The following is a 26139-nucleotide window of genomic DNA, read 5'->3' as shown; positions in this document are numbered from 1 at the left end:
CACAGTTTAACTAGGAAGTGCCAGTTATTGGCATTTCTCTACACTGACAGGGCATGAGTAAAGGAGAGCCAATAAATGGCTCCCCTAACAGGGGGGGTCTGCACTGATAATCAGTGCAGTGATTATCAGTGCAGCCCCATCATTGATGCCCACCAGAGCCCACCAGTGATGCCAATCAGCGCCCACCAGTTATGTCAATCAGGGCCAATGAGTGCCCATCAGTGATGCCTTTTAGTGCCCAACTTCCCATCAGTGAAGCCTGTCAGTGCCTGCTCATCAGTGCCATCTATCAGTGTTGCCCATCATTGCCCATCAGTGTCACCCAGTGCCGCCTATCAGTGCACATCAGTGCCGCCTTTTAGTACCCATAAAGGCTGCCCATCAGTGCCCATCAGTACCGTGTATCAGTTCCCATCAGTGCTGCATATCAGTGATGCCTATCAGTGCTGCATATCAGTGATGATTATCAGTGCCCAACAGTGCTGCATATTATTACCCTCTCCTCAGTGCCACCTCATCAGTGCTGCCTTATAAAAGTGCAAATCAGTGCTGTCTCACCAGTGCCGATCAGTGCAGCCTTATATTAAAAAAAATGTATTGCAGAAGCAAGAAAAACCCAGTGGAGATTAAATACCACCAAAATAAAGCTCTATCTGTCAAAAAAAAAAAGGTAAACATCTTGTTTGGGTACAGCGTTGCATGACCAGCTCAGTTGTCATTCAAAGTGCGACAGTGTTTAAAGCTGAAAACTGGCATGAGCAGGAAGGGGGTGAAATTGTCCTGTATTGAAGTGGTTAAAGAAAGTCCGTATAAAGAAAATGTAGAGGCTCCACTTTGCATGCTTTTTAAGGGTCAGATTGATGGTGTTGAAACCAGAGACAGCCAGGCAACCACTATTCATGTAAGGACAGTAGTGAAACCACCTATGTTTCCTGAAAGTTTTTTTAAAAAAAGTAACTAGACTGTACATAGTAATGTGAATGCATAGGAGGAACTAACAATGTGCAATGTATTTCTGGTGTTAGATTAAGTTATATTCCTTACATGTGTTTTTTCTATGCATATTTAGGTGGACATTACCTCTATATTGATGGACGGTATTCAAAAGAAGGAGATTTTGCAAGACTAGAGAGTCCTGCCAATTGTTTCACTGGACCTCACTGCTTACGTTTCTGGTATCACATGTACGGGGTGGCACAATACATGGGTTTGAAGGTTGCACTACTAACAGCGGATGGTTTGGTCTATGTTTCCATCCTAGAAGGAAATCATGGGGATATGTGGCATTTGGAAGAGATTTTCCTGCCTGACAGTAACATTATCCAGGTATTTACACTGCCCAAATAAGTATGTGTAATTGTGATTTGTATCTTACATACCAACATTAAGGCATAATCAATCCTTTAAAAAATCAGCTAAAGTTTGGTAAAGGTCTACAGTTATGCCTTAGCAAATTTCTCTGTTGTCTTTTCAGCTTTCTTACTGAGCATCCTGGAAGCTCCTGATAACATGGGGCCCTGGTTATTCTGCTATTTAGAGCCTGTCAATTTTTTAGGTTCCTAGGCTGCTCCGTAGGCTGTGTGGTAGGGAAGCTAAACAAATGTCCAACACTTGAAGGCTCCTGCTATGATATAATTGTACAGATTTTATTTATTTCATTTCAGTGTTGCATTGACATCACTAGCAATCATTTGATTTGTTCACAGATTTTTATTGAAGGTGTCAGAGGTGAGGACTACCGTAGTGATGTTGCTGTGGATGATATCTCTCTTGTGCCAGGATATTGCAAAGGTAAGCAAACATGATGTACTATGGCCGCTCACCTCCATTAACACTCAAAAGAGCGTTTTGGTGCTAACAATCACCGGGTAGGGTATCAAGGTTTTCTCCAAAGTATAGGGCTTTAAATCTTAAGTCCCTCACTCCTTGGAATAGTACTGTCAGTGGTATGGTACTTGGCTGCCTCCTTATGGGATGGTGGTAGATCGGGTATTCTTCCTAGGACACTCGCTCATCCAGGGGGAAAGAATACAGGGGTCTTATAGTGCAGTAAGATTTAAGTACCGTATTTATCGGCGTATAACACGTGCCGGCGTATAACACGCACCTCAATATTTGGAGAGAAATTTCAGGAAAAAAGCTTAAATTTTAAATAAACAGCTTTGAACTCAGAACATTTTTTTTTTTTTAAATCAATCAAATGACATCTCACCAGTGCCCATGAATGCATCCTCATCAGCAGTGTCCATATATGCAGCCCACCAGCAGTGTCCATATATGCAGCCTTTACCAGCAGTGTCCATATAATGCAGCCTTTACCAGCAGTGTCCATATAATGCAGCCTTTACCAGCAGTGTCCATATAATGCAGCCTGTACCAGCAGTGTCCATATATGCAGCCTTTACCAGCAGGTTCCATATAATGCAGCCTTTACCAGCAGTGTCCATATAATGCAGCCTGTACCAGCAGTGTCCATATAATGCAGCCTGTACCAGCAGTGTCCATATAATGCAGCCTTTACCAGCAGTGTCCATATAATGCAGCCTTTACCAGCAGTGTCCATATAATGCAGCCTCGCAAGCGCCATTGGATGATTGGAACTGTCCGACTCCGAATCTGTTTTAAAAAAGGGCGGGAAGCAGCGCCGAGAGTAGAAGGGGCGGGCCAGACCGAGGAGAAGGAAGGACGAGCTGTCATAAGAGCAGAAGGGGGCGGGCCGGGCCGAGGAGAAGAGAGAACTAGCGAGCGCAGTCATCGGAAGTCCCGCCTTCTCTGCCGAGACGTGTGACGTCTGTCATAGGCGGGACTTCCGATAACTGCGCTCGCTAGTTCTCTCTTCTCCTCGGCCCGGCCCGCCCCCTTCTGCTCTTATGACAGCTCGTCCTTCCTTCTCCTCTGCCCAGCCCGCCCCTTCTGCTCTCGGTGATGCTTCCTGGACTTTTTTTTTTTGTTAATATCGTCGTATAACACGCACTGCTGCTTTTTCCTCCATTTTTAGGAGGAAAAAGTGCGTGTTATACACCGATAAATACGGTATTTATTGAAAAAAAGGCAATAAAATAACTTACAGTAAAGTAAGCAACGGCAAACAAACCGCCAGTGCGGTATACTCCGATACTTCCGGTCTCGGCCGTAGACCGGAAGTGACGTCACCCGGCTCCTCCCGACGCGTTGCATTGCGTCACTGCACACGTGACTTTTTCAAGGGTAAGGCCGCTGGGTGACAGTCTCCGGGTTATATTGCATCTTGGTAACCAGGGAAACCTATCAATGTGAGGATGCCATATACAGTTAACCCATACGATGCTGAAGAGGTCAAATGGCCAAATTACACTCAAATAATCCCCAAAAGAGATAATGGTAAAAGTGGGTAATGGATGGAAATCGATATAATAGGCTCCTTATCATGCAAAAAATAATGGATGGAAAGCCTAGAAAATCCGAATCATGATTATGTAAATTAGGAGATGTCAATCCAAATATGATCTCTCACTACACACCATGAGGCAATAGCATATGGACACATTCTAAATACATGTATATAAAAATGAAAAACAAATAGGATGATGGATCCTTAAAATATTGCAATAAACTTTACAATGTGAACATATAAATAATCGTTCTAGATAATAATTCACATTGTCACAGACTAAAATCAAATCCAATCAAAATCTTGGAATATATCTCTGTGGGTCCATCAGATAATAATCAGAGATAAATACAAAATATTTAGAAACATTGTAAAACCCCATATTTTAAAATAAGGTGATCAGATTCAAATCGTCCTCAAACATAAAATACCCATGTCCTCGGAATACAGATGTTTTGCCAGGTTGAGCTGCACCTATCATGTGCGTATAGCTCATTTCATCTTTACATCTATTATGTTTGAGGACGATTCACATCTGATCGCCTTATTTTAAAATATGGGGTTTTACAATGTTTCTAAATATTTTGTATTTATCTCTGATTATTATCTGATGGACCCACAGAGATATATACCAAGATTTTATTTATTATCTTCCTTTATGTTTACATGTTATATATTTATTGGATATTTATTCTTTCCCCATTCATTTGTTGGGATATATGAGACGGAATTTCGCTTATTATCTATGTTTCATCACATATTTATATATCCTTCCTCACCACATTTGTGATTCCATCCTTTATACCTTATACTTATAATTGAGTGTTTATTACCAACTTTATCCATTCTTCTTCTATCCACAGTTTTGGAGATCAAGCGCTGAATGTCACTAGCAGTGATCAGCGTGTTCAGTTCCCACTGGAAGAACACAATAGCCTCACAGTAGGCATTCCCACATCAACACTGCCTATGTTGATTCAAGCAATTTTCTTTTCCTGGTGGATAAAAAGAAAATTGTATCATCTATGGCCTGCCTTAGTATTTTAGGTATAGTTTTGCTGGGAAATAACTTGCAGCAGCACTTCCTACTAAATTAGGTCCTTGGAGTTTTCAAGTGAATATTCATCGCTATATTTTCAGCAATAATCTTGTAATGAAACCAGAATATTATCCAAAAGGTGCGTATATAAACCAAGCCCATATATGCACTAGCAGCGCTAATACACTCTTACTACCAAGATCAGCGAATATGTTAATAATTCAAATAAATTAATATAATCAGGTATGATCTTAATCAATCAATATAAATGTCCTGTTGGCAAATCAGCATGCAACAATAGGTCATGCAAGTCTCTTTATCACAGCAATGGAAATAGTGTGGAATAGTCCCAAGACAGATCTTCATCTATTCAACAACACACCACCAAGAGCCTTCACCACACCGCCGTGCTCCCCTAGGTATTAAGAACGTACTCTCATTGCAAGGATCAAGCACTTTAACCAAATCCAGTGATCCTCCACTATCAAATGGCGATCCACCTCCAGGTCCTGGCATAAGTTTGTCAATATGGATCAGCGATTCCTCATATCCTCATATTATAATCACATGCAAAGAAAACAAGGGGACCCATAGCGTAACATGTACCACACAACATTTATTGATTAAAATGATTTACACTAAGAAATTTCAAGCATATAGGTGTACCGAAGGAATTCCCCTGCTTTTCCTGCCACAGACGCTGCCTCCACCGCGCCGCAAGGACCGGGTGCCTCTGTAGCTGACTTCCTGGTTCTACGGCCGTATTGACAGCGTGACGTAGGACGCTAGGACGCTGTGCAGAGTTGCCTTGGTAGCTGCGTGCTCACGTTCTGACACGTTTCGTCATCATGGATTTCAACCTCAGAATAGTGGAGGATCACTTGATTTGGATAAAGCGTTTGATCCTTGCAATGAGGGTACGTTCTTAATACCTAGGGGAGCACGGCGGTGTGGTGAAGGCTCTTGGTGGTGTGTTGATGAATAGAGGAAGATCTGTCTTGGGACTATTCCACACTATTTCTATTGCTGTGATAAAGAGACTTGCATGACCTATTGTTGCATGCTGATTTGCCAATAGGACATGTATATTGATTGATTAAGATCATACCTGATTATATTCATTTATTTGAATTATTGACATATTCGCTGCTCTTGGTAGTAAAAGTGTATTAGCGCTGCTAGTGCATATATGGGCTTGGTTTATACACGCACCTTTTGGATATTATTTGACGGTATTGCAGCAGCTTTTTTCAGAATATTGTGAGTGATTAACTAATAGTTTTGCTCATCCTCAAGTGGTAATCCCCATTTGTGTGTGATTGCATAATACCTAAGCGCTGAGTGGGTGGGACAGGACTTGGATCCTGATTTTGCTCTTTTACTTTTCGAAACCAGAATATTACAGATATTTTTCTGATCCTTTTACCTGAGCAACACTGCAGTTGTAGCTGATTCTACAATCACTTTAGCTTTACATTTTCCCTTCTCTTTTTTAGGAATATCCTCAACTACTTCAATGACAACTACCACAAGACCTGTTACACCAGGCCCACCACCACCAGGTAGGCTAATCACTGGAGGTCATTTTATAACATACTGTACAAAGTGTGCTTTACAATCTGTTCACCAATGGTTTTATCTTCATAATGCCACGGAGAACATATAGTATTTATTACTTTCAAATCTGAAGAGGCAAACTCCACAGCGTCAGTTAGAGTGAGGACTTTTTTTTTTTTTGTAAGTTTAATGTTTAATTTACTGATAGCTATGAATATGTAGATATTTCAATGTCCATTACTTTGTAATCAGTTAATTTTAAAATTAGGATATGCAGTTCACATGATTTAACCAATATTAATCTAGAGAAGCAACCCTACCCCCTTTAATTTTAAGCTGAAAACTTCTGGTGATATGCAAATTGAAAAAATATATTTTCAAACCAGACATTTTAGGAATAATTGTTTCTAAGGAAGCAAAGAGTTATATTAAAGATAACTTTCATTCTCACTGGAAGGTGGACTATATTTCTTACAAGGGGATGATTCCCAAAAACCTTGTTAGAAAAAAAAATACATTTAAGTTTCAAGACTTGAGCGTGCTACTTACAATGTTATGGGAAGAGTTGTAATAATCAAGATAATGATTCTTTCAAAAGTGTTGTTTTTATTTCAAAATCTACCTAACAATATTCCTGCTGTTTCCTATAAGATTTAAAAAAATAGTTTATGAAATACATAAAAAAAAAAACTGTTTGGTTATGACATTTTAGCAAGAGTGACCATGTAGGAATTACAAGCCCAAATTTGAAAATATATTATTGCAATTTAGGCATCATAAAAGTTATGGAATGGCATGCTTTGGAACTAAGAACCATGAAAGACTGTCTTCAATACATAAATTCTGTTTTCATAGAACATTTCAAAAGGTTAGAGTAGATAGAATTTACAGCACATTATCTGTTTAAAAAACCTGTATACAATGTTTGCATCCCCCGTTCTCCTTAACAGTTTAACCACTTCTGGACCGGAAGGATTTACCCCGTTAATGACCAGGCCATTTTTGCGATACGACACTGGGTTACTTTAACTGACAATTGCACGGTCGTGCGACACTGTACCCAAATTAAATGTATGTCCTTTTTTCCTACAAAAAATTTTTCCTTTGGTGGTATTTGATCACCTCTGGGATTTTTATTTTTTACACTATAAACAAAGAAAAAGTGACAATTCTGAAAAAAAAAAAAATATATATTTTTTTTAACTTCTGCTATATAACATTCCCAATAAAGAAAATTTAAAAATCTATTTTGTTCATCATTTTAGGCCAATTTGTGTTCTGCTACATTTTTTTGGTAAAAAAAAAAAGCCATTAAGTGTATATTGATTGATTTGCACAAAAGTTATCGTGTCTACAAATTAGGGGAAAGATTTATGTAATTTTTTTTTTTTTTACTAGTAATGGTGGCCATCAGCGATTTTTAGTGGGACTGCAATATTGCGACGGACAGATCGGACACCTAACTGACATTTTTTACACTTTTTTGGGGAGCAGTGACATTACTACAGTAATCAGTGCTAAGAATATGCACTGTTACTGTACTAATGACACTGGCAGGGAAGGGGTTAACACATTTGTTCTAAACTCCTGTCCTCAGGACCCACTAATAGGCCAGCTTTGCAAGATAACTGAAATACATTGCAGATGATATAATTTGCTGCTCAGTGATTGCAGTATTCTAGTCTGCATCTCCCCAAGGTAATACCGAAAATCTGGCCTGTTAGTGGGTCTTGAGGACCAGAGTTGAGAACCACTGGGTTAACACCAGGGGTGATCAAAGGGTTAAATGTGTCCCTAGGGGGTGCTTTCTTACTGTGGGGGTGATGGGCTTGCTGCATGAACACAGAGACCTGTGTTCCTAAATAAGGGGAACACAGTATCCCTTTTTTCATAACTGACAGAACAGCGGTCTGCCTTGTTTACAAAGACAGACCACCGTTCAGCCTCCAAGGGGAGTGATAGTGGGTGCTTGGCGGCAATCGCAGCAGCTGGACCTGCTGATTGGCTTACCCTGTGGCCAATAAGCACGCAGGCGTGCCCTGCTAGCGGTCCCGCTAAGCGACATACAGGTACATCGTTTCACAAGAAAAGCCGACCTGCCGCAGTAAAATTACAGCGGCTGGTCAGCAAGCGGTTAATGAGGGCTTTTCTTTCTTTTTTTATACATTTATTTGTTTGCAGAACTGTAACAATCTATTTTGGTATAGCATTTGAAGTTTTTTATGTATAGCCAGTCTAAATAACTCTCAGGTTTTTCTTCCTGCTGACCCATTTATCTCATCACATTGGTCTGTATGACTAATATTAATAGAATGTTTACAGTTCTTGAGGATATAAAATATCCACAATGCACCTGTTAGAAAGAGACTGTGTTATATTTTTAATAACATTAGGAGTTTCAAACGTATGATGATCACCCACCCTCCCCCCAGGATCCTGTGAGGTTAGTGGAGATCCTCATTACTACACCTTTGACAATCAGGTGCACCATTTTATGGGCACTTGCACCTATACATTATCTAAACTCTGTGAAGTTGATGGACACCTGGCAGAGTTCAATGTCGAAGCAGCCAATGAGCACAGAGGAAGCAACACCAGGGTGTCTTATATAAGTTATGTCAATATTGATATGAATGGATACAGGATCACACTGGAGAAGAACAGAAATGTGAAAGTGAGTACAAACTGGAAAAAAAAACTATTGGTATATATTATAATTCTACTGTAACTCTCGAATACATCTTAAATGTTTTCTATTATATATTGTTAATCCAGGTGAACAAAATTGCAGTAATCTTACCAGTAGCCCTACATCCAAACATTAACATCTTCCTTAGTGGACATGATGTACTGGTGGCAACAGCAGTTGGTGTAAGTGTGCGGTTTGATGGAAACCATAGAGTGGTGGTGAATATTCCAGGGGAATATGCCAACAAAGTGTGTGGAATCTGTGGAAACTTCAATGGAAACCAAACTGATGACTTTTTAAACCCAGATGGTGAATTAGAGCCAGACTCTAACAGTCTTGGTAACAGCTGGCAAGTGGACAATGACACGAGGTAATCACAAGTCAATTATCCTAAATTTATATTGATAAATCCATATTAATCTGTTGCTTTAAGGTAAAAGGTCTTACAGCTTACTAAAAAATATCAAACTGAGATGCCTATTACCTAAATTGTCCATTGATGACAAAATCTAATCCAATATAAACAGAGCAAGGATAATTTACAGTCATAAGACCATAACTCAAGCTCAGTATACACAGTACACACTGATTGTAGTGTTTCCTTTAAATTTCCTGACAATGAGTCTGCTTCACTCCAGCGGGTGATTCGATTTACAGGAGCATAAAGGGAAGGTATGTGTAAGCAGTTTTTGAGCAGGGGGTTGAGGGTAAGTGAACCTTTAGCTTTGCCCCATATGGACAAAGTTCTACTTCATGTTATAAACTATAATCTACTTAGAGTTCATCCCTGTAGAAAAAAAAAATTAAAAGTTAGCAGCCTTTAAATCTTGTAAAAGAACACTTACCTGTCAAAGGATTCAGTGCTGTAATCACCTGGGCTAGTTCTTCACTAGCCTTTGGATTCCTGGCATCAAAATCTTAACTGTGGACAGCTGACATTGCTGCTTGTGGCTTCATAGCTGGCTGCCCACTGAGTGTGAACTAGTTGTGCTGCATTTTGTGAATGGTCCTGCAGTCTTGTGGGGAGGGAGGGGGAGAGGAATTGTCTAGGTGGGAGTGTGTACTTGAAAGAAGTTGGTACCCCCACCCCGTCCCAAAAAAAAAAAACGGCATGCCAAATTTGGCAGAGGAGGGAGGGTAGAGGACTTAAATCGGAACTTCCTCTTTTGGGTGAAGTTCCGCTTTAAGAAAGAATTATATTTTGTTTGGTCCAGTGTCTTATTGTCACGTACCTGATCCGAGGCCGAGATGCAGAGAGGGCTCCCCTTGCGGCTGAGTGCGGCACACCCCTGGGGTTGAGACAGAGGGTGTAGCGCCCACAGAAGCACTGGTTGCTGGCAGGGTCCTGATGGTAGACAGGCGGTCTCTAGCAGAGTGCTGGGCAGGAATACACCGGACAGTCCAAGGAGGAACCAGGAACAACCAGGCAGTAGGTGTAAGACCGGCCGGGGGTCAAACACAGGAAGCTGCAACAGGTGCAAGCCAAAGGTATAGTAGGGAAGCCAGAAGCAGGCAAGTCCTTGGGGAAGCCAAGATCAGGTACTGGAGAGCAGGTAGACAGGAAGCAAGTCCGTGAGCCAAGCCGAGATCAGGTAACGGGAGAGCCAAACTGGAGCAGGGATGGTCAGATGAAGCCGAGGGTCAAAGCCAGGAGAGAGAGCAGACAGGTCAGGAACAAGCCAGGTCAAACTGGAATCCAGGAAGTAGCAATGCACAGGAAACAGTAAGAGCTGAAGACAATCCAGCAATCTGATGGGCTGAGCAGAGCCCTTTTATAGGCCAGTGAATTAGTCTATGGCCTGAGTCCATTGTGGCCAAGGGAAGTACTGGCAAAGTTGCCAGTTTGCAGCACAGCCATTTCACTGACAATGAGTCTATGGCCTGAGTCCATTGCGGCCATTGGAAGTACTGGCAGAGTAGCCAGTTGCAGCATGGCTGTTTCTCTGACACTTATATTCAATCCATTATTTTATGCTGGAAAATAAATATTCTCTAACCCATTGAAAATTTAAACTTCTCACATGAACTGCCACTCCAGTCCACGAGTTAAATTTTTATGTAAAAAAAGATTCACTGACATCTGCATCATATTTCATACTACATCTCTCATTTTTCCAAATATACATTCCTCCTAACTGAACTGAAATATTTCTTGTAGTTGCACACCTGGATCAGACCATGAACCAAGTTGTACTGTGGATGAAAAGAATACCATTTCCAGCAACAGTTTCTGTGGAATGATTACTGATGAGGAGGGTCCATTCAAAGACTGTCATGGAGTTGTAAACCCACTGATCTATTTCAACAACTGTGCCTATGACTTGTGTGAACTGAACCTGGATCCAAGTGCCTTGTGTGATAGTCTTCAGTCCTATGCACAGTCCTGCCAGTCTCATAAAGTAACAATAGGTCCCTGGAGGAATGACTCTTTCTGCCGTAAGTACAGAGTTAAACACTCTGATTAGTTAAGATTGCAGTTTGTGTCATATTAGGGGGTTTAGCCCTCTGTTGGTACTGATGATCAAGTATGGGGAAATTCTAACTTATAGTAATGGCATAAAGAGAAATCTTCCAGTAGGGGAAAGTATACTGGGGACAAATGACTAAGAGGAGAATTCCCCTCATTTTTGAGAAATTTTCTGTCACTTCTTGCTGTATTTTCAAGACAATAAGTATAAGTGTAAGTTCTCTAGTAGGACAAAAACAGCATAAACAACCTACTGGGGCTATATTTCCCTACTCTTGTCATAACTATGTGGGCTATACATACATTCTAAGGCAGTATGCAAATTACAGTAACCTACAGCAAATAAGCACAAACAACAAAAACATAGGCGCTCTATAGGCTGAGAAGAGGAGGGCATATGCAGGAGTAAGTTCTGGTTAAAATGTCCATAAAGTTCAAGCATGGGCTGATTGCTTGGCAATGGAGAAATACTGGCTGTACAAGGCTGCAGGCTATGATGAGAGCTAGAAGGAAATGTACAACAAAAGAGAAAGGAGAGCAGCGCCATCTAAGTGCAGTATAAAAGATGCGTTTAATAACAACAGACCAATGCAATCTCACAGGATGAACATGTTAAAATCGGCATGTAAAGGGTTCATCCACTCCAGTCGGAGGAGGAGCAGTGGGGGTCTAGGGAATCTTTGCTGGTTCCGGCTGTGCTGGTGGCTCCTAGGGAGGGAGGGGCACACGTTCTAAGCATGCGTGCTCCTTCCTTTTTGCCTGGGGAATTAGCACGCATGCTTCGAACGCGCACACCTCCCACTCCACCTTCTACCCGGAAGTGAAGTTAGTGGCTCTTCTATGAGGGACACCGCATACCCAGAAGTGCTGGGAGCCACCAGCATAGCCAGAACCAGCAAAGCTTCCCTGGATCCCCACTTCTCGTCTTCCCCCTGGAGTGGATGAACCCTTTACATGACGGTTTATTATGCCCATCCTGTGAGTTTGCATTTGTCTGTTGTTATTAAACGCACCTTTTATACTGCACTTAGATGGTGCTGATCTCTTTTCTCTTTTGTTGTACAGCAAATAAGCAGAACAAATTTTTAATTGATTTGCCTTTAGAGATAAAAATTTTCATAACCTGTGTGTATTCCTCTTTAAATAGGACCTGGTTCACACATGTGCAACCATGGGTTCATGCCTGGGATCCAGTGCATGTCTGGTCACCGGTTCAGGTGCGAATCAGGTCCAAATTTTTCCTGAATTTGCACCTCAGTCGACCCCCAAACACGCACAGGACCCTTTTTCTATCTGGACCACAGCCACCCGGACATGTGTGAACCGGCTTTATTTAGAGCCAGATACACTCGCATGTCATGTGATTTTGATGCGGGGAAACCCTGTATCTTCTGTACATCTTTTAAAGGGAAAGTGATAAAAATAAAAAATAAAATAAAATAAATTGTAAAAAAAAATTTTAAAGCGCCTCCTGTCCCCGTGAGCTCACGCACCAAAGAAAATGCATACGTAAGTCACGCTCGCAAATGTAAACGGTGTTCAAATCACACATGTAAGGTATTACCGTGATCGTCAGAGTGAGAAAAATAATTCTAGCAAAATATCTCCTCTGTAGCTCTAAACTGGTAACCGTTAAAAATTGTAAAAGCGTCGCCAATGGAGATTTTTAAGTACTGTAGTTTGTCGCCATTCCATGAGTATGCACAATTTTAAACCGTAACATGTTAGGTATCTATTTACTCGGCGTGACATCATCTTTTGCAATATACAAAAAAATTGGGCTAACTTTATTGTTTAGTTTTTTTTTTTTAATTCAGTGAAGTGTATTTTTTCCCCAAAATTTGGGTTTGATAGACCCCTGTGCAAATACCGTGTGACAAAAAATATTGCAATTTTGTTCTTCAGAGTCTTTGCTAAAAAAATATTTATAATGTTGGGGGGTTCCAAAGTAATTTTCTAGCAAAAAATACTGATTTTAACTTGTAAACAACATGTGTCAGAAATAGGCTGGGTCCTTAAGTGGTTAATTAAGCCTTGGTTAACACCAGATAACTGCTGTAAAGCTGGCCATACATTATTCAATTTTGTTGTTTAATTTATTTTAGATTTACATTTAACTATGTAGTGTAAGGACCTAGTAGTAGTGGTAGTTACCAAACTCTGTTCTAAAGTAGAAGGTCCCAAACCTGTTCTAAAATAATAGTTCCCAACAGAAGGAATTACTACTTTAGAACAGGGCTTGGTAATTACTGCTTAAGTGCTTCTTTGGGTGGGAAAAGTGCGTCCCATGCTCATTTTTAACTCTGAATTAGAACGTGCTGTGCTTGTAGTCTGCATGTGGGTGCCAATGCATTGTTAATGCCACCTCAATGCAGATTGAAAATGCAGTACCATGTGGTTTTGGTTTAGTGGGTTTATGCGTTGTCCAGTGTACTACTTTTGCATGGTCTGGTGCAATTTGCAGCTCATTCAAATGAATTACCTGTCAAAACACACCACATCCGAGGATCACATGGGAACCCACACATTCCTGTCATTTGGGAATCCTGCGAGAACCAGTTTTTAATGAATATGAAAGTCCTAACTACATTTCCAGTGGGGACATATTTGATTTTGATTTTTAAACCTGTGAAAAATTATCTAAAAAATGCACACGTGCAGTAACTTAGTCTTAATAATAAGGTCAAGAAGTGTGGTGGAGAGGGAGGGGATGCCACTATTGCAGCTGCTGCTTCTATCCCCACAGCACCTGAAAACATAGCTCTTTTTGTAGTAGCCCACTGTGACAGTGTTCACCGTCACTGGGAGTGAGGGACAGATACTTAGGGGATGCTGAGAGAATGGTTTGGATGGCTTCAGATGGGAGATATTTGTCAATGGTGTCTCTCAAGAAATGTGGAGATTTGATCCCACTTTGCACTGTGAGACCTGTGGCCTGTAGCCATGGAGTCTGTGACACCTAGATGTGTATTCCATGTGTTTCAATGTAGTAGTAGACGGACAGACTGTCATTGGCAGTCTTGTCCTATTGTCTATCTATTGAGCTGGGGTGTGGATTGTGTTAAGTCGGCCTGTCCCATTGTTAAATGTTAATGATCTCATATTGTTCTGTCGAGATGACCAGATAATTAGTTCACATTAATTCTGTTTCTGAATACAATTTCATCTGCATAGGATAATGTAATCAAACAACCCCTGACCTGTGTGTAGTAATTTCATCCGGAGGGGGATGTGCTCATGTGTGTATAAATTGAGTGTAAAACTGTTCAATAAAGGAGAAGGTTCCTTGTACAAGCTAAGTTGTTGGCTAGCTTTGTATGGGGGTGGCTAGGATTTGATATCTATGTCCATGACTGCGAGGAAGGCGTATACTGATGGAAGACCACAAGTACAGTGTGGGTCGGCAGTTCCGCTACACTGACTTTTGGCTAGGTATGAATTTAGCATTAAGCAGCAGCCATATACACCACTTGTACTTATGAATAGGGCTAAGTGACTGTAGTAGCTACCAATAGCTGTTCTATAGTAGTAGTTACCAAAAATCCAAAATTTTATGTATTGGGGGTGATCTGCATTCTGAAACTGCATGCATTGGGGATGATCTGAGGTCTAATTGTGCAAAATTTGGGGCTCATTTGCAGGTGAAGAAATTGTGGCTGATCTGAGGTGTTAAAGTACAGACATTGGGCCTGATCTAAGATCTAAAGATATATAAATTGGTTCTGATCTCAGACATCCCAAGTCTCCCGCGACTTGTGGGAGTCTCCCGCCTTTTGCCAGTGGCTCACGGACACCCGCAAGTGCCGTGCGATCTCCCGGCTGCTGCGGCAGACTTAGGATGTCTGCAGTCGCCAGCAGGGCTGGCACCAGCATGAAGCAGCTCGGGCGGCAGGAGAGGGGGGGCACTAAAGCCGAGGGTCCATCAAGTGCTTATGCTGGTGCCGCCCTGCTTACCCCTGCTTAGCACAGCTGACCAGTGACAGGCAGCACAGAGCTGGGCACCGCCCTGAGCTGCCTTCAGCTGCTGCCTCTGCACTAGCTTTTAGCAGCAACAAAGGTCCCATCTTCTCCTCTCTTATAAAAGGCAGTCTTTCATTTCCGCACATCAGGCACTTCTTCTCTCCAAGTACACTTGCTGCACTTGCTGCACTTGCTGCTTCTCTCCAGGAGAATCCCCTCCCACATGGGTGGTACCAGGACCACATCTAGTCCATCCGCATCTAGTCCATCACACTCGTCCATCAAACTCGTGGAGGTAAGTAAGAGAAGGGAGAGGAGCCAAGTGAGAGAAGGGGGAGGGGACAGCAGGCCCAGTGCAGGACTGCAGGAATGGCATGGATCCTCAGTGGAAACATGGCTGACTGTGCCCATTACACTGCTGCATGAACAGGTACATCATGGGGACCATGTAGAGATAGAGAAGGAATAGATGAGGACAGAGAGTGGGACATAAGGACAGATTAATGGAAAAAGAGAGATGGGGGTAGTTAGAGAGTACATGGGGACAGAGAGCATAGGAGATGGGACAAAAAGACATCAACAATAAGGCCGCTTTCACATGGGACAGACTTTGCTTTGCTCAGAAGGGTATCTGTCTGCTGATCCCCCCTGAGCAGAGAGGGAGGTTAATAGATCCACGTCCGCTCCAATAATTCCAAGCAGCCACAGCCCACTTTGCACTATGGGCAGTCGAATTTAAACGGACTGCCAGTCCGTTTACACCCGGCTGGCATCCGTCATGATCTGCCAAAGAAGAGGGTAATGGATCCCCCTTCCATTTGTGTTTGTCAGATCGGATTGCAGGTAAGTACGTGTATATTGGACACAAGTCCATTTACATCCACCGCTCTATAGTGGAGAATGGAGGGTCCAATCAGGCGGACCTGATTGGACCCTCCATTCTCCTCTATAGAGCGGCAGATGTAAATAGGCTTGTGTCCATTTACACCCACCTACCTCCAATCCGATCTGACAAAAACAAATGGAAGGGGGATCCGTTACCCTCTTTTTTGGCAGATCAGGACAAATTGGACCATTTGTGTGAAAGTGCCTAAAGTGCAATGTGATAGATACATATACAGTATATATATGTATATATACATTCCAACTAAGCTCTGATAAACTTAAAATCCACAAAAATTGTAAAACATATCCACTGCAAGCTGTTTGCACCAACTTCAGTGTACTATCACCAAGACAAAGCACACACCATCTGCTTACCAAAAAATGTGACTCCTTAAACTTATGAAGTGACATGCACTTGTCATCTGCCAGATATTTACAGCCACTTCACTCAAAAGTGACAATGCATGAATAGTAGCTTTCTCCCAAGAGCAGCCTTTTACCACTCCACCTGGTCAGGTACCAACCACAGGCAACCCCATATAAAGCATACTATAGTGCATTACCAGGACATACTGCGCTGCTTTATTAAAATGATGTACTTACAGCAAACTTTACTAGGATAAAGCAACAAATTGTTTACTTGCCCTGGTATTGCACTATAGTGTGCTTTGTTTTTTTACATTTACAGGGTTCCCTGTGGCTGGTACTGGACAAAGCTACTATACCTGCAGTGTTACTTTTTTGAGCAAAGTGGTTGTAAATATCCAGCAGATGAAAAGTGCATATGGCCTCATAAGTTTAAGGAGTCAAATGTTTTGGTAAGCAAATGGTAAGTGGCTTGCATTACCCACCAGCAGTACCCGCCAGCAGCAACCGCCAGCAGTACCCGCCATCAGTAACCGCCAGCAGTCTGCAAAATAGGAAGAAAAGGTATGTGCATTAGCATGTGTAAATTGTTGCAATATTTTTTTTAATAACTAGTTGTGTTTTGTCATATTATGTCATGTCCTTGTTCATACATGTATGAATAAGGACATTACATTTTCTGGCTGCCTAAGTCATATGTGCTAGGGGTGCAACAAGCCCCCAGCACATAACTGTAAATATCCCAGCATGTGCAGTGTTTCTGACTCCTACCACCATGACCACTTCAAATCACTGAAGTGGTTATGGTGGTTCGAGTGTTCCTTTAATATCTCTGAGAATAAGTAAACCTCTGTATACTGATTCAATTTCCTTTGACCATGCTATGGGGCTCTTATGAGATCTGAAGGTGCAGAAATTGGACCTAATCTGAGATCTGAAGGTGCAGAATTTGAGCTTGATCTGGGTTTTGAGGGTGCAGAAATTGGGTCTGATCTGAGGTGCTAAGGTAAAAAAGCTGGACCTGATCTAAGGTTTAAAGGTACAGCAATTAGGTCTGATCTGAGATCTTAAGGTGCAGAAACTGGACCTGATCTGAGGTGTGAAGGTGCATGCACTGGGGCTCATATGAGATCTGAAGGTGTAAAAATTGAGGCTTATCTGAGGTGTGAAAGTGCAGAAATTGGAGCTGACCTGAAGTATGAAAGTGCAGAAATTGGGCCTGATCTGAGTTCTGAAGGTGCAGAAATTGGGTCTGCTTTCTGGTGTGAAGGGGCAGACATTGGGCCTGATATGAGGTGTGAAGGTGCAGAACATGGGCCTGATCTGAGGTGTGAAGGTGCATGCACTGGGTCTCTCATGAGATCTGAAGGTGCAGAAAATGAGTCTGATCTTAGGAATGAAGATGCATTAATTGGGGCTCGTTTGAGATCTGAAGGTACACAAATTGGGCCTAATCTGAGGTGTGGAAGTGCAGAAATTGGGCCTGATCTGAGGTGTGAAGGAGCATATACTGGGGCATGAAAGAGATCTAAAGAAAGGTGCAGAAATGGGGTGTGAGCTAAGGTGTGAATATAGTAATTGGGGCTCATCTGAGATCTAAAGGAGCAGAAACTGGGCCTGATCTGAAGTGTGAATGTGAAGGAATTGGGGCTGATTTCAGTTGTGAAGGTGCAGGAGCTGCGGCTGATCAGAGGTGTGAAGGTGCAGAAATTGGGGCTGACCTGAGGTATGAAGGTGCAGAAATTCGGACTCTGATTTGGGAAAATTGGGGGAATTGGGCTGATCTGGAGTGTGAATGTGAAGGAATTTTGGCTGATTTGAGGTGTGAAGGTGCAGAAATCGGGGCTGATTGGAGGTGTGAAGGTGCATGCATTGGGACTCACATAAGAGCTACAGGTACAGGATTTGGGCTGATCTGAGGTGTGAAGGTGAAGACATTGGTTAAGGTAGCCTTGCAAATGCTATCTACATTTGTATCTATTTATATGTGTGTTCATTTATTGTTATTCAAGTAATTTACAGCATTTACTTTAGAAGAATACATTTTTGTGATTGAGATCATGAAATTGACATTTATTTTTATGTAGTTGGCACTCTCAATTTCTTTGAAAACATTTTTTGGCACACTATGCGCAATAGGTTGCCTAGCCCTGCAGTATGGTATTTTTTGCATGGTGCCCAGATTCCCATGCCTTTTTTTACAGCATCAGTTCACCTATTCATGGTGGTGCCCAGATTCCCATGCCTTTTTTTTACAGCATCAGTTTACCTATTAGCCAAATAAATTGCCAAAATTTATTAAAAGATTCACTCCATCATTTTAGGGGGATTTGCCTTAAAGTTCAGGTTCTCTGAACTCTTAACAAGATTCACCAAAGCTTTGGAGAACCGTTCCCAGGCAGATTGGTGCATCAATAATTTTAAACATAATTTAATTACTACATGGCTGATTATTTTATTATTAAATAAATAAAACATGTGAAGACAGTGTGAGCTTCATTCTCAGTGTTCCTGTAAGTCTACTCACTAGTGAATATGAAAGCTTTTATAATGGTAATAACTCTCATGTTTTTAAGTACTTTTTCTACATGTACATTAATTACAATGTAACATAAGTTCCAATCAAATTTGAAATGCTCTACTAATTCGTTTCTTGTTCACCATTATATTCTTATACAGCACTGAAGTGTCCACAAAACAGCCATTATGAGGTCTGTGGAACAGCCTGTCCATCTACTTGCGTGAGTCCAGGATCACCAAACAATTGTCATCTCCCCTGTACAGAATCCTGTGTCTGTGATCCTGGTTATGTCCTGTATGATAAGAGATGTGTACCAAGCCACCAGTGTGGATGCTGGGATAATGACAAGCACTATCCTATAGGCTCAGAGTTCTGGACTGATGACACTTGCTCCATAAAATGCAGATGTCCCTCTGCTGGAGGCAGTTTAGTTTGCAACTCTGCCTCATGTCCACCTCAAAAATACTGCGGTATAACAAATGGAGTTCCTGGATGCTTTGATCTCACATTTGGTAACTGTGTAACTTGGGGGGATCCTCATTATGTCACCTTTGATAAGGAAGTTCATGATTTTATGGGAATATGCACATATACTCTTTCCAAGCTTTGTACCAATGCCACGTCTCTGCCATATTTTAATATTGAAGCAAAAAATGAACACCGTAATGGAATTTCAACTGTTTCATTAATACAGAAAGTTATGGTGGATGTTTACGACCATAAAATAACCATTGTTAAAGCCAACCCTAGTCGAGTTCTGGTAGGTTTCTTGGAACATTCTAAAATGTCATTCATAATTCTGAAGTTGCATTTAGCTGATTTAAATGTAACACGCATTAATCATTAACAGGTGGATGGTATCTGGACAAATCTTCCAGTCATCTTGGTCAATGGATCTCTAACAATGAAGCAAAGTGGTCGATATGTTATTGTGGAGACGGATTTTCATCTCACAGTGTCTTATGACACTGACCATACAGTGGATGTGAAGGTCCCAACTACTTATTTCAACCAAACCTGTGGAATGTGTGGCAACTTTAATGGCATTCGGCAGGATGACTATTTGATGCCCAATGGGCAGCTAGCTCAGAACTCAAATCAGTTGGGAGTCAGCTGGAAGGTGGAAGATGATGATCCATTATGTGACACAATTGCTCCTACACCTCCACCACCATGTCCACCACAGATAGAGGAACTCTATTCACACAATCAGTTCTGTGGTTTGTTAACCAGTAAAGATGGTCCTTTCAAGGAGTGTCACTCAGTAATCAACCCAGATCGCTTCTTTGACAGCTGTGTTTTTGACCTGTGTGCACTTGGTGCTGGCAGTTTATGTAACGCCTTGGAAGCTTATGCTGATACTTGTTTAAGAGCAGGAGTTACCCTTGCCTGGAGAAACTCCACATTCTGTCGTAAGTAATGGTTTTGTTTGTAAGTATTTTAATGTGGAAATAATCTTGTGCATCTTGGTTTAAAAGTAAAGATGTATTCTCATATGTTAATTTTATACAATGATAGCATTCACATTATATAGTTACACATTAAACAGAGAGCAATGATATAATTCATGCAGATCTTCAACCATTTTACATTGTAACTTAATTAAGATGACCCTACCAGGGAATCAATACAATTAAGGCAGGCACTAACCTATAAAAAAAAAAAAAAAAAAAAAAAAAAAAACAGCTTTACAGATACTTGTCTATCTGTTTATTTGACAAAAATGTACCCTATAGGAAAGCTTCCAGGTGGGTTGAATAGCAGTTTTCCCACTAGTCACTGAGGTTCCTCCTGCTTACCCCCTAGTCACAGCAGGAGACATTATTGCCATAGGGGCTATCAGGAGGAACTGTAGCAGCCAGAGGAGGACACACTTCTTGACATACGAGTTCAAAATCACATGGACTCTTTGAGCTCCCCTACAGAGTGATCTTTTTTATTCACAGGTTAGTGCAAGTGTTTTGATAAATTTGTTGACTCTATTACAGGGTCACTTTAATCTTACTTCTAAGAAAAATCCTGACAGGTTAATATACTGTACTGTATATATATATATATATGAGCAAATAAAGCTGATACATAGTTTACAACGCAAAATACATTTTTGGTATTTGTTTTACTTCAAAGGTTTTTTGTGATCATATTTATAGTATGTGTCATTATTACTGTAAGGTCATTAATAAGTGTGATAAGATCTCACAGGAAGACAAGGAGAACATAATTTTTTGCTTTACAACACCCCTCCTTTTAAAGTGGAAGTAAACTCTCTCACTCTGATGCTTCTTTTTATCTAGTCCATTATATTAAGTTATTTTCAAACTATAACCATTGTATTTCAGCCCCAATTGCATTTTACTTACTTTTTATTTACTTTTTACTGGTCTCCATTGTGCAAAATACATTTTTACAGAAAACACAATTTAAATATCCTTTTCTTGCTTTTCTCTGTGTAACCATGGGACTACAAAGCTCCAGCTTCTCACCTGCAATGTGCAGGTCTGCCAATGGAGCTGAATTCCACAGAGCAGTGATGTCACTGGAGACTGTGCTTTGCAATGGAATATAGTCTAAACTTCTACAAACTTCTATTCAAGGCTGGGTTCACACTAGCTGCAGCCATGGCTCGCAGCATGGGGTCTGGTTCATCCTTGTTCACCATTTCAGATGCAAATCAGGTCAGAATTTTTGCCTGAATTCAGACCTGAAATGCAGCCATAGACACACAGGACTCTTTTCTAGTGCGGACCGTGGCAGCCCCGGAGCTGTGTGAACCAGCTTTGTTGAGAGACGGTCACACTCTCCTATCATACGGGGAAACCCGCATCCAATTTGCATAAGTCTGCACCCAGCCTTAAGGTCTCAGTAGTGATTACCAGTGATTCAATCAACAGTATGATCACTTACACTTACATGGGAAAACATACAGCAGATATATCCACAGACAAAAATGCAGATAGGTGTACATAGATTCAATAAACCATTTGGTATTTTTCTGTGGTCCATCTTCTATGAATCTTTTTAGAATAATTCAATCTTACTGCTAATGATTTTGCCAAACAATAAGCACAATATTCTGTCCTTGTTCTTTAGCCATCCCATGCCCTGCCAACAGTCACTACAATCCTTGTACTAGTGCTTGCCCAGCAACATGCCAGGACCAGAATGCTCCGAGTGACTGCAATAAGCCTTGTACTGATGCTTGTGAATGTGATATTGGCTTTGTGCTCAGTGGACACACTTGTGTTCCTGTCAGTGAATGTGGATGTTTTTATGATGGCAAATACTATCAGGTAATTCATTCCATGTTATTTTATCAATGGTTACCATTCAATTTGTTTTTTATATGTGGTCTAATTAGAAGATGAAAACATTTTTTTTTTTTGTATTTGTAACATTCTAACAGATTTTTCCTATGCCAATGAGCCAGCACTTATACTTACTATCTATCCCCAGTCATGGCATAAAGCCAATGTGTTTATTTAATAGAAATGCATATTCCAAAGTTTTAGCAGATTGTCTGTCATGATTCAGTGCATTTGTTCTAACAACACATCAATCTTCTATGCATTGACATGCACAAAGCTTAAACAATTGGTCAGATTTTACCAATTGCCTTAAGTAGTTACATAGTTACATAGTTAGTGAGGTTGAAAAATGACATCCGTCCATCCATTTCAACCTATGATGCGTGTGTGTGTTTGCTGTTAACCGTACATTGTATACCCCTGTATGTTGTGGTCTTTAAGGTGCCCATCTAATAGTTTTTTGAAACTATCCATGCTCCCTGCTGATACGACTGCTTGTGGAAGAGAATTCCACATCCTTACCGCTCTTACAGTGAAGAACCCCTTACGTACTTTAAGGTTAAACCGCTTTTCCTCTAGTTTTAGTTAGTGTCCACGTGTCTTATTGTATTTCCTTTCTCTGAATAGTTTGTTCCTTATGCTAGGGTCGCCAGTACAGTATTTGTACATTGATATCACATCCCCCCTCAATCGTCTCGTCTCCAGAGAGAATAAGTTCAGTGCTTGTAGTCTTTCCTCATAGCTGATGTCTTCCATTCCCCTAATTATCTTTGTTGCCCTTCTCTGGACTCTTTCCAGTTCCAGCACATCCTTCCTGAGGACCGGTGCCCAGAACTGGACAGCATACTCCAGATGCGGCCGGACCAGAGTCTTGTAGAGCGGGAGAATAATCTCTTTATTTCTGTAATGAATCCCCTTTTTTGAATCCCCTTTTTTATGCATCCCAGTATTCTGTTGGCTTTGCTTGCAGCGGCTTGGCATTGCATGCCACTGCCAAGCCTGTTGTCTACCAGTACCCCTAGGTCCTTTTCCATCCTAGACTCACCCAGAGGTCCCCCCCTAGTGAGTAGCTTGCTTTCTGGTTTCTGGCCCCCAAGTGCATTACTTTACATTTTTCAACATTAAACCTCATCTGCCATGTAGTTGCCCACCCCATTATTTTGTTCAGGTCCGCTTGTAAGGTTTCCACATCCTGCATAGAAGATATTGGCATGCCTAGTTTAGTATCATCTGTAAATACTGAGATTGTACTAGATATCCCCTCCTCTAGATCATTTATGAATAAATTAAACAGGATTGGTCCCAGGACAGAACCCTGGGGGACCCCACTTTCCACACCCGCCCAATCTGAGTACTCCCCATTAATCACCACCCTCTGGACTCTCCCCTGGAGCCAGTTCTCTATCCAGGTACTCACCTTATGGTCCATACCTACCTTCCTTAGTTTGTACAGTAAGCGTTTGTGGGGAACGGTGTCAAAGGCCTTTGCAAATCCAGATACACCACATCCACAGGCTTACCTTTATCTAAGTGGCAGCTCACTTCATCGTAGAAGGTTTATAGATTGGTTTGGCAAGAACAATTTTTCATGAATCCATGCTGATTACTACTAATAATACCATTTTCATTACTAAAGTCTTGTATGTGGTCCCTTAACATCCCCGCTGACCGGCCTATAGTTATCCGGGAAATATCTCGGCCCCTTTTTAAATATTGCTACCACGTTGGCTTTTTTTCCAATCAGCTGGCACCATACCCATCTGTAAACTATCCTTAAAGATCAAGAATAATGGTCTGGCAATCACCTGGCTGAGCTCTTTAAGAACCCTCGGGTGCAAGCCATCCGGTCCCGGTGATTTATTTATGTTAAGTTTCTCTAGTTTAGTTCTAAGTCTATCTTCTGTTAGCCATGGCGGCAGTTCCTGAGGTGTGTTGTTTAGTTTGGCCTTACAAGCTGGGTTAGTGTAGCCCCCCGATTCTTTTGTGAAGACTGAAGAGAAGAAATTATTTAACACTTCCGCCTTTTCTCTGTCCTCAGTGGCCATATTTCCTTTGTCATCTTTTATGGGGCCAATGTGTTCTGGCCTCGCTTTCTTACTGTTTATATTATACTTAAAGAATTTCTTGGGGTTCTTTTTACTCTCCTCTGCTATATGTCTCTCGTGTTCTATTTTAGCCGCCCTGTTTTCGTCTTTACATTTCTTATTGCACTCTTTGTAATGCTTAAATGCTGCCAATGACCCCCTCAGTCTTGTATTTTTGAAGGCCTTTTCTTTAGCACTAATATGCATTATTATGTTGGAGTTTAGCCACCCAGGGTTTAGTTTCGCTCTTTTAAATGTATTTCCCTTTGGAATGCACTGGTCAATCCCCTTGTTAAGTATGCTCTTGAAGCACTCCTATTTTTCCTCCGTGTTCTTTGTTCCCAGGGTTCTATCCCATTTGATATTTTCTAGCAGAGAGCGTAGTTTTGGGAAATTGGCTCTTTTGAAATTCAGTGTCCTTATATTACCCTTGTGTTTCCTATTACTGTAATTAATACGGAAACTTATTGACCTATGGTCACTATTTCCTAAGTTTCCCCGTATTTCTATATCGGTGAGCAGGTCTATGTTGTTGGTAATCAGTAGGTCAAGTACCGCATTGTTTCTTGTCGGTGCATTCACCATCTGACCCATGAAATTGTCCTGCAAAACATTTAGGAACTGCCGAGCCTTGGCTGAGTGTGCGGTTCCTTCTGCCCAGTCTATATCTGGATAATTAAAGTCCCCCATTATAATGACATTTCCCATCCTTGCTGCCAATCCTATCTGTAAAATGAGGTCCGCCTCCCCCTCCTCCCTCTGCTTGGGGGGCCTATAGCATACGCCCAATATTACCTTCCCCACCGTGCCTTCCCTTCGAAGCTCTACCCATAGGGATTCTGCCTCGTCCATAGCTCCATTATTAATATCATCCCTCATATTTACCTGTATTCTTTGCATATAGAATAGTAGAATAGTAACCACCTTCATTAAAGTTATTCTAAAGGTTTTTTTTTTTTTTCTTAAATAAGAAACATGTTATACTTAACTGCTCTGTGTAGTGGTTTTGCACAGAGAAGCCCCAATTCTCTTCTTCTAGAGACCCCCACCCAAGCTCCTGACTTCTCCCCCTTGACCAGTGCCCCCAATAGCACGTTGCTTGCCATGGGGGGCACTGGTGCGTGATTGCCCAGGAGCCCCATTCAAGATGCCTATAAGACACATAGAGCAGCAGCTCAGCCACACCCCACGCTCTTTCCTCATGATTGACATTAGTGGGAGCCAATGGCTTTGTCTCAGCCAATGAGGAGAGAAAGACCAAGGCTCCCATGCACATTACTGGATCGAGAGATGGCTCAGGTGAGTATAAGAGAGTGGCTGTGGGGGTGCAACACACAGAAGATTTTTTACCTTCATGGTAAAAAACATTCAGCCTTTACAACCACTTAAAGTCAAGAAAAAAATACCTAGCAAAGTAAAAATTCCTTCAAATTAAACACCCTTTTTGCCTTTAGTAAATCAACCCCACTGCATCACAATAAATGGTATATTTCTACAGCAATAAATGCTACCATAACACTAGATCAACAGTATCACAAACTTGAATCAAACCATAATGAAATAATATAACGAAAAGTCTGCATTACGGCCATTTTCAAGAACGAAAACAGTAGTAAAACTGAAGTCTTTGGAACTTATTTGAATTTCTACAGATGCATAAGCGTTTTGGTATTAAGACACAGACTTTTCAGTCCTTTATTGTGGGCACAAAGAAAGAAGGAAAACCACCTAGTGGGACTTTAGTGGCCTAAGAGCTAAATACATATGTATAATGAATATAATATAAACAATATAAAAATACAATATAATTTTATTTAACAAGAATTTAGGCTGATGTGGGGTAAAACAACGCATAAATGCCAGAGGCTTTAGATGTTCCGCAGTTGTTGTCACCCT

The 26139-nt window shown here is 41.2% G+C and overlaps 1 protein-coding gene across 1 annotated transcript in view; it reads left to right on the top strand.

The window, feature by feature from the left end:
• The window catches only part of LOC309550491 (IgGFc-binding protein-like), a gene marked incomplete at both ends in the record, with an annotated part of 214675 nt that extends 188681 nt beyond the window's left edge, over nt 1–25994 (top strand). The window contains 10 exons of the mRNA XM_082250860.1: nt 1070–1326; nt 1665–1791; nt 5906–5971; nt 8399–8640; nt 8742–9025; nt 10814–11091; nt 19013–19614; nt 19705–20266; nt 21945–22144; nt 25896–25994. Of these exons, the coding sequence (XP_082106986.1) occupies nt 1070–1326; nt 1665–1791; nt 5906–5971; nt 8399–8640; nt 8742–9025; nt 10814–11091; nt 19013–19614; nt 19705–20266; nt 21945–22144; nt 25896–25994 (2717 nt within the window). The remainder of the gene's footprint in view (nt 1–1069; nt 1327–1664; nt 1792–5905; nt 5972–8398; nt 8641–8741; nt 9026–10813; nt 11092–19012; nt 19615–19704; nt 20267–21944; nt 22145–25895) is intronic.
• Nucleotides 25995–26139: the final 145 nt, after the last annotated feature.

This window comes from Pelophylax lessonae, assembly GCF_965119305.1.
Source record: "Pelophylax lessonae genome assembly, chromosome: 3".
Classification (NCBI taxonomy): domain Eukaryota; kingdom Metazoa; phylum Chordata; class Amphibia; order Anura; family Ranidae; genus Pelophylax; species Pelophylax lessonae.
The sequence above is the reverse complement of the archived record's forward strand: the minus strand, read 5'-3'. Positions and strand labels throughout refer to the sequence as shown.